General features: G+C 42.1%; 1 protein-coding gene across 2 annotated transcripts in view; it reads left to right on the forward strand.

Annotated features, from left to right (window-relative positions):
• The window catches only part of LOC137628819 (uncharacterized), a 152,929-nt gene that overhangs the window by 119,314 nt on the left and 20,900 nt on the right, over positions 1–12,715 (forward strand). For both annotated transcript variants that reach the window (XM_068360061.1, XM_068360062.1), the window contains exon 3: positions 160–369. In XM_068360061.1, coding sequence (XP_068216162.1) covers positions 160–369 — 210 coding nt within the window. The remainder of the gene's footprint in view (positions 1–159; positions 370–12,715) is intronic.

Raw genomic sequence — 12,715 nt, forward strand, 5'->3', positions numbered from 1 at the left:
TTTTCGAATATTTAATTTACAAATTTTCTGTTTAGATCACATTTGAAGCCATATAAACCATAGTAGGCCTACTATTAATAATTACCTATACACTTCTATACTGCAAGTGCTAACTTTTTTATATTCTCTGTAACCTGTGCTCTTTGATATATCCAACAGGAAATCATAAAAATGCAAACAAATCTAAGAAATGTTGCAGAGGAAATAGATAGAATAGTTGAAGAAAACCTTCCTAAGGTGTTGGTGTTTGCTGTGAACCCCTTGTCGAGCCGACATAGAATTGGTACTCTTAAGATTGGCTCTAAGAACAGAGTCTTTATGAGTCATCTTGAGGAAGGAGATACACAAGTAACCAGTTGTGCTATAAAAGTAAGTTCGTGCCAATGTCTTTTGTTTGAGTTGATAAAAGGGAGATCTGTGTATGTTAGCTTGAATTGTGTAATCACAAAATCATGGATAAATTAACAAAGTAAGTTGAACAAGATCAAAGACTACCTTTAAGGAATTTTTGGGTGCTAATATACCTTACATTATGCTCAAATTTTCCTTTTCTACCGTTTTGACAAGCTAATGCAGCTTATATCCTAACCTCTAATTAAAGACTCGCAATTTTAAAAGAATTTTAAGATCACTTGCTAGTTGACTCAACTTCGAAAGACTTGAATCAATTACTAGTAAAAATTAAAGTATCATAATTACCTAGAATTTATCAAATGATCTTTGCTCCGCCGTGGTACGCTTTGCTTGTAATTGCTTAGTATACTATTAAAAGCATTGTAGAATACAAGCTGTACTAGCACCCATTTTTATAATATATTCTATTAACATCATTATTACTATTATCATTATTATTTTCCTTATCATTTTGAACTACAGCTTGAATCCCTGATGCCAAAGACCTCGCGAAGGGTGTTCCTGGATCTAGGAACTGACAGCAGATTCCTCGGAAGAATGATTATTAAAGTAGTAGATGAGGGTAATCTGGCCCTCAATTTCCTCCATATGTGTGCAGGAGATATGGGACCCTCTTACGCCAACTCATCGATCTTTGGTATAGGGAGGCAGGGGGAACCTGGTGAAAATATTGGATTTGGAGATTATGTAGTGGCAGACAGAACTACAACTAGACCAGTGATGTTTAAGGTGAACTGGGTGGGGGAACGTAAGAGGGATATATATAAGAATACACAAGCAAGGGAGGGAGAAGTAAGAGGTTGGCTCGACCGTAACGGGAAAGAAGTTTCGCAGTTTTACATTGTCCTTAAAGAACAATCCACATGGAAGCCTCGAAATCACTTAGGCGTGGTGGAGGAAGGGCTCCAAGTGTTGAAAGATGCCATCATGCTTTATCCAGATTTCAGGGAAATCAAGATAGTGGACTGCGGTCATGTATTTTGTTTCTGAAGTTTTTAAAAGGATTAAGTTGCTATTGGACCTACAATTAGAAAAAATAAATTTTTTAGGACAGAAGGGGAACGGGGTTTAGGGAGGCCTTGTCTTCTTTGCGGCACCCCACAACTGAGCTTCGGATTCCAGCCTCGGTCCTCATGCTGCTCCAATTTTTCTAGGACAGAAGAGGTACTGGGTTTAGGGAGGCCTTGTCTTCTTTGTAGTGCCCCTCAACTGAGCTTCGGACTCCAGCCTCGGTCCTCATGCTGCTCCAATTTTTCTAAGACAGAAGAGGAACTGGGTATAGGGAGGCCTTGTCTTCTTTGCGGCACCCCACAACTGAGCTTCGGATTCCAGCCTCGGTCCTCATGCTGCTCCAATTTTTCTAGGACAGAAGAGGTACTGGGTTTAGGGAGGCCTTGTCTTCTTTGTAGTGCCCCTCAACTGAGCTTCGGACTCCAGCCTCGGTCCTCATGCTGCTCCAATTTTTCTAGGACAGAAGAGGAACTGGGTATAGGGAGGACTTGTCTTCTTTGTGGTGCCCCTCAGCTGAGCATCGGACTCCAGCCTCGGTCCTCATGCTGCTCCAATTTTTCTAAGACAGAAGAGGAACTGGGTATAGGGAGGCCTTGTCTTCTTTGCGGCACCCCTCAACTGAGCTTCGGATTCCAGCCTCGGTCCTCATGCTGCTCCAATTTTTCTAAGACAGAAGAGGAACTGGGTATAAGGAGGCCTTGTCTTCTTTGCGGCACCCCTCAACTGAGCTTCGGATTCCAGCCTCGGTCCTCATGCTGCTCCAACCCATAATCATCCTGTCCGTCCTCTGTGTTCCTGATCTGCCACTTTCACAAGATTATTCCACTTAGGGGCTGCCAACGCAAGAACCCGTGGTCCTCTTGTTTATAAGAGAGGCCAATCTATTCGCAACGCATCGGAAAGGTTTAAAATTGTTTTATATTTATATTGAGGTCTAAGTATACCATTTAACTGGAATGCTAGCCAATTCAAATTTATTTTATAGTTAGGCCTAGATGAATGAAAAGATAAATATGTTGATGCATGTTGCAGCGTTCAACAATGTTAAATTATACTATTATTGTAGCTTGTTTAATTTTACCATTTCATTTGGTCTGGTTATCACTATCTTTTAATCAGTATTTCTTTATCCAGTTTCGTTATTGTTTTCATCACAAATGGGAAACATCACTGATCAATAAAAGACTATATTTATGCTTTATTTTTATCCTTCAATTCCTTATAGTAGTGATTTGTAGGAAAAAATAGGATATAAGAAAAATGATTTTGTTTCCCTATTTTTTTCTATCTTTATGACATAGGAATTGATGAAAGTCTCCTATTATAATTATTATTATTATTATTATTATTGCTATTATTACTAGCCAAGCTACAACCCTAGTTGGAAAAGCAAGATGCTATAAGCCCAAGGGCTCCAACAGGGAAAAATAGCCCAGTGAAGAAAGGGAACAAGGAAATAAATAAAATACATAAGAGGTAATGAAAAATTAAATTAAAATATTAAAAAAAAAACATTAACAACATTATAGCAGATTATTCATATATAACTGTAAAAAGATTTATGTCAGCCTGTTCAACTTGAAAACATTTTCTGCAACTCTGAACTTTATAAGTTCTACTGATTCAACTACCGGATTAGGAAGATCATTCCACAACTTGGTCACATCTGGAATAAAACTTCTAGAATATTGTTTTGTTTTGAGCCTCATGATGCAGAAGGCCCGACTAATAGAATTAACTACATGCCTAGTATTACAAACAGGATGGAACTGTCCAGGAAGATCTGAATGTAAAGGATGGTCAGAACTATGAAAAATCTTATGCAACATGTATAATGAACTAATTGAACGACATTGCCAAAGATTTAACATCTAGATCAGGAATAAGAAATTTAATACACCGTAAGTTTCTGTCCAACAAATCAAGATGAGAATCAGCAGCTGAAGACCTAACAGGAGAACATTACTCGAAACAAGGTAGAATGGAAGAATTAAAACAATGGAAACTAAGCCATTGTATCTAGGAGGTAATTAATAGTATGTAAAGGGTAAACAAAAGGGAAAAATATAACAAGCTAGGGAAAAAGTAAAAGAAAAAAGTGGAAAATGAGAAAACCCAAGGTTTTGAGGATAAGGATTGATTGAAAACAATAACTTGTCATTAAACTAATAAATGAAAAATTTTCTTTATTATTATTATTACTTTTTGTGTGATTCTATGATGAATTAAGCTGACTTTTTGTGTGATTCTGTCCTGAATTAACACGACTTTTTGTGTAATTTTATCCTGAATTATGCTGATTTTTTGTGTGATTCTATCCTGAATTATTCTGACTTTTTGTGTGATTCCATCCTGAATTAACCCAACTTTCTGTGTAATTTCATCCTGAATTATTCAGACTTTTTTGTGATTCTATCCTGAATTAACCCAACTTTTTGTGTGATTCCATCCTGAATTAACCCGACTTTCTGTGTGATTCTATCCTGAATTAACCCGACTTTTTGTGATATTCTATCCTGAATTAACCCGACTTTTTGTGTGATTCTGAATTAATCCGACTTTTTGTGTGATTCCCTCCTGAATTCATCCGACTTTTTGTGTGATTCTATCCTGAATTAACACGACTTTTCGTGTGATTTTATCCTTAATTGACCAGACCATTTGTGTGATTCAATCCTGAATATAACTGACTTTTTGTGGGATTTCAGCCGATTCACCTCCTGACCCACGTTACAACGAATTGTCTCCAGGTAATTTATATGTACACGAATGTGCGTTGTTTGTGTGTATGTGTATGTAGGCGAATATACCTAAGCAAATACTTCCTTTATAGAATATTTAATGGATTTCTTTTCCTTTTTTTCGTAAAATTTAAGATATTTTAAAAATCAATCTTATGTGGCAAGATGAAGTTACTCCTGTTGAAGGATGATTGAAGAGAGAGAGAGTGGGAATTGGCGAGGGATCACATTGTCCCAAGTAGGTATGAAAGTTTTTTCCAAGTTAATGTTGAATAGAATAGAACCTGTAATAGATAGAATACATCGAAAAGAGCAAGCAGGTTTCAGAAAAGGTAGACGATGTGATGATCAAATGTTTATTCTACGACATTCAGGTTAACAGTCTACGAACTAAAATCACCTCTTGTTTTATGCTTTGTGGATTTTGAGAAAGTATTTTACTATATTTCATGTAGTGTTAAGAAAAATTCCGAGGCCCTATGAGATGCCAGAAAAGATTGTAAACATCATAATGGATTTGCATAGTGGAATTTGTTGTCTGGTAATGGTTGAGGATGTTTTACAGATGCATTTGAAGTCAAGCCTGGAGTACTACAAGGGGGAATACTGTCCTCTCTACTGTTTATTATGGTGATTGATTATGTTATGAACAACGTAAGGCAAGGAATGAATAATGTCATTTAATGGACAGGGGACCAGAGATTGTGATCTTGAGTACACGAATGATAGTTCTAGTTGCTTCTGCAATTCCTGAAAGGCAGGAAATGTTTGATAGGTTAGATTGGAGAAGAGTAGGGTGTAGAGTGGTGATCAACCAGAGAAAGACTGAGGTCGTGTAGATTCAGAGTGGTGATCAGGCAAACTGCCCTAATTGGAGAAATAATATTACTGAACTCAAACTCTGTCAAATAATAAGGAACCATCATTGCCAGCAATGGATCACTGGTTACAGAATTCAAAGAGAGAATAGGTAGTAGGGTAGAACAAGCAATGAGCATCCTAAAAACAATTTAGATTATATCGAACATCAGTTCACAGCAAAATCAAAATAGACATTCCACTTGTAAGGTTGATATTAAATTACGGTCACCAGTCATGATATAGCACTGTAAGAACTGATGTAAAATATCTTGCCTTTATGAATAAATCACTGAGAAGGATTTTTGGAATCAAATGCCAGCAGCATATAACAAATGCAGCAATTCATGAGGTGGCATTGGTGCCCAATATGACCAATATAGTTTTACTCAATGTATTTCCATGAGGCAGATTTGCACCGACTCGCAGCGGTACCCTTTTAGCTCAGAAAAGTTTCTGCTCTCTGATTGGTTAGAGTTATCTTGTCCAACCAATCAGCAATCAGGAAACTTTTCCGAGCTAAAAGGGCACCCCTGCGAGTCTGTGCAAATCTGCCTCACTAAAAAGTATATACCATAGATTATTAAGACGGAGATGGATGGGGCATATTTTAAGAAGTTAAGATGAGTTAGTCCATGATATACCTGAATGGAAACCGCTGGGCAGAAGAGGAGGCTTGGTAGACCAAGAGATACGTGGCTGATGACAATTTGGAGGTTGGATCCGAGAGTTCGGTTGGGCTTAGAGAGATGGCACAGGAAAGAGATATGGAGTGAATTCATTGAGGCCCTTTGCCAGAGGATTAAAATAAGATAATACTAACATAAATCAGTAATTACTTTATAAAGACATGCTATTGTGATTTAGATAAATGATAGTGAATTATCATTGTTTCTTTAATCGAAAAAATATCAGTGTATTCCTTCAGTGTGGGATCCGTGTGTACGATATGTTTTCCCGCGCAGTTATAAAGACGTGCGGAGCCTATTGCAGGCCCTTGTAATCTGGGTATCTGATTATTAAACAATGAACCGTCATCGACTCTTCTTCCTCAACCCCAAGATGGCGCAGTGAGATATGAACCTACGCCTGTGGAGCGTAGATCAGGATGGCACCACCTATTAGACCTCGTCTTGCAACGCCCTCCAGGAGGGCCATCGCAACTCCGTCACTTCGTCAGGCCCGCGACACCATTATCTCCCAGCAACAAGCTATCATTGCACTGCAAACCCAGGTGGCTAACCTGCCGGTAGCCAGAGTGCCACGTGTGTCCAATGCTTCAGCTCCTGAGAAGTGTGATGTGGAAATGTCTTCAGCGGCGTTCAGGACATGGAGGCGGTCTATGGAGTGCTGGATACACCTGAACAGGTGGCCTAGTTTGGAGGCCGTCATGCACATCCGTCTTCTGTGTGTGCCAGCTCTACAGAGAGCTTTAGATGCAAAGTTCTCAGCGGCCCAATGGTCATGTGTGAGCCCCAAGGAGGCATTAGATAGCATTGAAAAGCTAGTACTACGGTCATCCAACCAAGCAGTGCTATGGAGCGAATTCTTTAATGATGTTCAGGCCACGGATGAGCCTATCAATGTGTATTTTCAAAGGTGTTCTCAGTTAGCTCTAGATTGCAAATTCGAGTGCCCACAGTGTAATTCCGATCTGTCTGAATATATGCTATTGCGTAAAGTGATGGTAGGGTTGAATAATTTAGTGCTTAAAAGAGAAATTTTTCAAAGTTATCATAGGTATGATAGCGTAGACGCCCTCAGGGCACAGTGCATAGCATTTGAAGCTGCGGTTAGGGATGTAGGTGAGAGCGGGAAAATTTCCCGCCAAATTTCAAGTTATCCGCCAGTCGAGGCAGCCAACGTCACGGAGGAGGGGGAGTGTGCAGCCGCCACTATCCACCGTGCTGTGCATCGTACACCGCCAACGAGGTGCGGCAACTGTGGCAGTTCGCACTCCGATAAGAATTCGTGTTTGGCCAAAGGTGTTACTTGTTATAATTGCCAGAAAGTGGGGCATTTGAAGAAATGCTGTAGGGGCAAACGTAAGGTCCTGCCAGAAGTATCTAGTGCTGTAGTGATTGCATCTACCGCCGTTGCGGGACAACCGTTATTGAATGTATCAGTGTCAGTGCCGGGGGGGAGGGAGTGTGTACCCACCACCGCCGTTGCCGATACGGGGGCCCAGGTTTGCGTCGCTGGCAGCGAGCTGTTGCAGCTGCTGCACCTCGACCCCGCGAAAGTTGAAAAGCAGCAGACGCTGAGAGATGTTGCAGGCATTCGTTTGAAGTGTTTAGGGGCAACTAAGTGTTGTGTATCATTAAATGGTCGATCCTCTATGCAGGAGATTTTCTTCGTGAATTCTGCAACAAATTTATACTTGTCATTGTCAATGTGTAAAGAGTTGGGTCTAGTCCCAGCTACGTTCCCCTATCATCTCGCCAGTGTTGCCACCGTTGATACAGTAGAGGAGGTGGATCTCTCACGTCCGACAGTGTTACCATTCCCCCCGCTGGAAGAAAACGTTCCCTTACTTCAAGATTGGCTACTCCAACGTTTTTCGGCGACAACCTTCAACACCTCCAAGTCACCCCTCCCAGTTATGGAGGGCCCACCCCACCGCATCCACCTCGTCACCGGGGCCATACCCTATGCTTGCCACACACCTGCAGCGGTCCCAAAGCACTGGGAAGATGAAGTCAAGGCTCAGCTGGAGGAGGACGTACGTAGGGGCATCATCCAGCCAGTACCACCGGGGGAGGCCACAGAGTGGTGCGCCAGAATGGTAGTAGTGGCCAAAAAGGATGGCCACCCGAGGAGGACAGTGGATTATCAGCGCTTAAATGCATGTTGCAAGAGGGAAACGCACCATACACCAGCACCCTTTGATATAGTATCTGGTGTACCTGTTCGAAGCTATAAGACTGTTGCAGATGCGTTCTGGGGTTTCCACCAGGTGGAGTTGGATGAGGACAGCCGAAGACTGACAACTTTCATAACCCCATGGGGCAGATACCAGTATCGTCGCACCCCGATGGGCCATTGTGCAGCTTCCGATGCCTACACTCGACGGTTTGATGACGCAATTATGGATATTCCTCGCAAGTACAAGTGTGTAGACGACACCCTTCTGCATGACATAAGTGTTGAGGGAGCCTTTTGGCACACCTTTGATTTCCTGGCTACCTGCGCGAAGAAAGGCATTACCCTAAAACCAGAAAAGTTCTCATTTTGTAGGAGAGAGGCTACCTTTGTTGGTTTTCACCTGGGGTGGGACTCGTATGAGCCTACAAGTGAAAGGTTGGCTGCCATAAGAGACTTTCCCATGCCAGCCCAACCATCAGTTACGGATATCAGATCCTGGTATGGTTTCGTCAACCAGCTGGCACCCTTTTTGGCCACCGCGCCCCTCATGGAGCCCTTCCGGGAACTACTGAAGAAATCTACAGGAAAGAAGGTATATTGGGACGAACAACTGCAACACAAGTTCCGACAGGCTCAGGATATTATTTGTCGGCTGGCAAAGGATGGACTACGGTATTACGACAAGACTAGGCCTACAGCAGTAATCACAGATTGGAGTAGGGAAGGTATAGGTTTCGTTGTCCTGCAACAGTACTGTGGTTGTACCTCCCTAGAGACCCCTTTTTGTTGCAAAGGGGGTTGGCGGCTGGCTCTGTGTGGGAGTCGTCACCTGTCTGCTGCCGAATCCGGATACGCAGCAGTGGAAGGAGAAGCTTTGGCAGTGGCCTGGTGTCTACGGAAAGCAAGATTGTTTCTGTTGGGATGCCCCTCCCTCATTATCGTAACAGACCACCGCCCACTAGTGAAGCTTTTGGGGGATAGGGCCCTCACAGATGTGGTGAACCCAAGGTTATTCCGCCTTAAAGAAAAGACTCTGCAATATAAGTTCACAATAAAGTACCTGCCAGGAAAGTGGAATTCAGCAGCCGATTTTCTATCTCGGTACCCCTCCCTAACGGCAGTCCCAGATAAGGAGGACACCATACAAGAAGAAGATATCTCCGCGGCGGTAGCAGCAGCAACAGTAGCTGTATTGAGCCAAGATGACGGTATTACAATGGACGAAGAGATGGTCATGGACGCAGCAAATAATGATCCCGTATACCAGTTGTTGCTCGCAAGAGTCCGTGCTGGGGACTGGCCTAAGCAAAAATCCCAAGAACTACAGTGTCTTCGACCCTTCTACAGCGTAAGGGACAGGTTGGCTGCTGCACAAAGTATGGTGACATATACCCATGAGGAGGGGGCAGTGAGATTAGTGATACCTGACTCATTACGTAATAAAGTAGCAAGGAACCTGCATGCCAGCCATCAAGGGCTAGATTCGATGTTACGTCGTGCAAGAGCAACCGTGTATTGGCCTGGAATAGCAGGCGACTTGGAACAATGCCGAGCTTCCTGTGATGTCTGCAACCTGCACACGCCCTCTTCACCGCCAGAAGTCATGATTGTTACCCCTCCCCCTGAGTACCCCTTCCAGCAGACGGTGGCTGATCTCTTTCAACTCGAAGGACAAGTTTATTTGGCCTACGCTGACAGACTGACGGGTTGGCTAGAAATAGCGCATTTCCCCAAGGGAACTGGTTCCAACAAAATTATAGCGAAACTACGTGGCTACTTTTCCAGGTGGGGGGCTCCCGAGCAACTCTCCACTGATGGAGGCACTAACTTGGCTAGTGAGGAGATGATGGACTTTCTTAAGAAATGGAGGGTTACCGTCCGCCTTTCATCTGCTCATTATCCACAGTCAAATGGGAGGGCAGAGGCTGCTGTGAAATCCGCCAAAAGAATCATCCGCTCGAACACGGGGGCCAACGGTAGTTTGGACAACGACAGGTGCACACAGGCAATGCTGCAATACCTGAATACGCCCTTGAGAGAGATAGGCAAGTCACCAGCTCAACTAGCAACAGGAAGAGCACTTCGTGATGGTGTTCCTACAGCAAGACAGCAGTATAAGGTAGATCGCCACTGGAGAAGAACCCTTCGACAGCGGGAAATATTGATGGCATCGTCTAGTGACAGATTTCCCCAATCACCAAGACAACGCTCTTGCAACATGACTCCATTGCATGTGGGCACCCAGGTTAGGATTCAAGATCCCGGGACTAAAAGGTGGGACAGATCAGGTGTCATCATCTCCCATCACCCATACCGGCAGTACACAGTAAGGCTTGACGGGAGTGGAAGGTTATCATTGCGCAACAGAAAACATTTAAAGGGACAGATAGCTTGTCCCACGCCCAGCCCACCGTCTGACCCAACCCCTAGCACCACACCAGCTGACAGCAGCAGTGAGAGCCCGCCCAGGTCTAGCTCCCCCACACCCAGCCTACCCCGTGCTACGAGACCACAACGTTCCAGGAAAGAACCTGGCTGGCTCACTGAATTTGTTAAATAATATGTAATTGTCATTGCTTTTGTGTACTGCTAGCCTATAAATATATGATTTCCTTGTCCACGTGTTATTATGGATTTTTTTTTTCTTTTTTTTAAAGAATTATTGATAATTCATGCTATACTATACATCTGATAGTGTTGCTCACATTGCTTTGTTCTGTGAATGTTTTAATTTTTTCTTGTATGGCTATGTTTGCAGTATGCAGTTGATCCATTTCTATTATGCCAATTCGACCCATTTTATTAAGCAATTATTGATTTATTTACTCTGATTATTTTTGTGTAGCTAGATGCTACATTGTGCATCCTATCTGTTTTGTTACTGATTTACCCCATTTGATAATTATCAGATTGCAGTGTAATTGTTGTAATTATTACATGTCAATCTTGGAGGGGCATGTGGGATCCGTGTGTACGATATGTTTTCCCGCGCAGTTATAAAGACGTGCGGAGCCTATTGCAGGCCCTTGTAATCTGGGTATCTGATTATTAAACAATGAACCGTCATCGACTCTTCTTCCTCAACCCCAAGATTCAGGAAAAACGTTCTCCTAATACTTGACTTCCCAAACTAGTCCCTACATGGTTAGTTAGCTAATTGTCCCCACTTCTTCCACCCACCTTTCCTATCAGCTAAGAAAACATCTCACTCCCGCCCATTTACATCTATCAAATCATTGATTCCAGAAAGATCTTTCCAAACTCATTAATACTTGATCATCAGCGCCTAAGCACCCTCTCCTCCCAGGAAAGGACCAAAGAGGGCCAGGCAATGGCTGCTGATGACTCAGCAGATATACCTAAAGGCTTCCCCAAAACCCCTATCCTTAGCTCACAAGGATGGTTAGGTTGCAGCGACCAAAGGAACTAACGAGTTTGAGCGTGACTCGAACCCCAGTCTTGCAATCACAAGGCAAGGATGTTACCAAAAGACCACCACAAGCCCAAAGGCTCCAGCAGGAAAAAATAGCCCAGAAAGGAAAGGATAATGAATGTAAAACATCATAAGACTGGTAAAACATTAAAATACATCTGTCATATATAAACTATCAAGAGACTTATTGTTAAGGAAATAAAAATCCATTACATGTTCTTAATCTTTGCAACAGACTCTGAACATCATGGTAAAAAAATACTCATAATATTCATGAATATTGTAAATAAAGTAAAGAAAGATTAGTATAATTTTTACTCTCTCTCTCTCTCTCTCTCTCTCTCTCTCTCTCTCTCTCTCTCTCTCTCTCTCTCTCTCTCTCTCTCTCTCTCTCTCTCTCTCTCTCTCTCTCTCTCTTCAAAACACCACACAAAAAGATCAATCCAAATTTAAAATACAATGAAAATTAATAGAGGCGCCGTTACAACGAATATGACTGCACTCTGACCCTGAATATGTACTTTGACAGTGTTTATCCGTATTATATCTATAATGCGATAGAGTGGCCGCAAACCTATTTTGTGGAGTGAGCATCTAAGAACCAGGGACCAGGAACAACTAATATAGACTTAGGAAAGAAGTTTGTTATTAAATTGAATGTTTCACATAGATACCTAGTCAACATGGCAACGAACTTCTCACTGACAGTTGCCATCGTCGTTCAGTAATTCCGTATTTTATCGTTTTACTCGCTGCATGGTTAGTTGGACGTTGACAACGTTCGTTTGACAATTATTGTATCACCATTAATTTACCTGTACAACATAAAATTTGTGTATTATATGTTGCATGGAAAGAATAAAGTATTTACCCTAGAGTTAAGTGCTAGTGTACGAACTATGAAAACTTTCTACTGTTTGTGCCCTGATTCACTGTCTCGCTTGTGTCTAACTGAGTAACTGGGTGTCTTAGTGATTTTGTCCCGGAATACAATTTAATAGGAAATTGAGTATCAAACATTCTGAAGATGGAAGAGTGAACTCTAGATTAGATTGTTATCAGTGAGGTTAAGAGTGATCCAAATGCATTTTCAGTGTTGCCAGATATGGGAATCTATCCATAGATTTGGGGATTTTTGGTGTCTGATGGGGATATTCCGTACAAATTTCTATGATGAAGAAACAAAGATGAGTAAATCTCTCTATTGTTGCAATTAATTTTCTTGCATTTATATGGAGTATAGTGAGTAATTTCTATATTAGTAAAGCCTGCATATGCAGAAGAAAGTATAATTCTGATAATGGGATTTTTGGGTTGTTTTGGGGATTTTTTACCATGAGTTTTGGGGAATTGTAGGCTAAGCCATTTGGCAACACTGTGCATTGTCAGTTCA

The sequence above is a fragment of the Palaemon carinicauda genome, chromosome 36 (genome assembly GCF_036898095.1).
Source record: "Palaemon carinicauda isolate YSFRI2023 chromosome 36, ASM3689809v2, whole genome shotgun sequence".
Taxonomy (NCBI): Eukaryota; Metazoa; Arthropoda; class Malacostraca; order Decapoda; family Palaemonidae; genus Palaemon; species Palaemon carinicauda.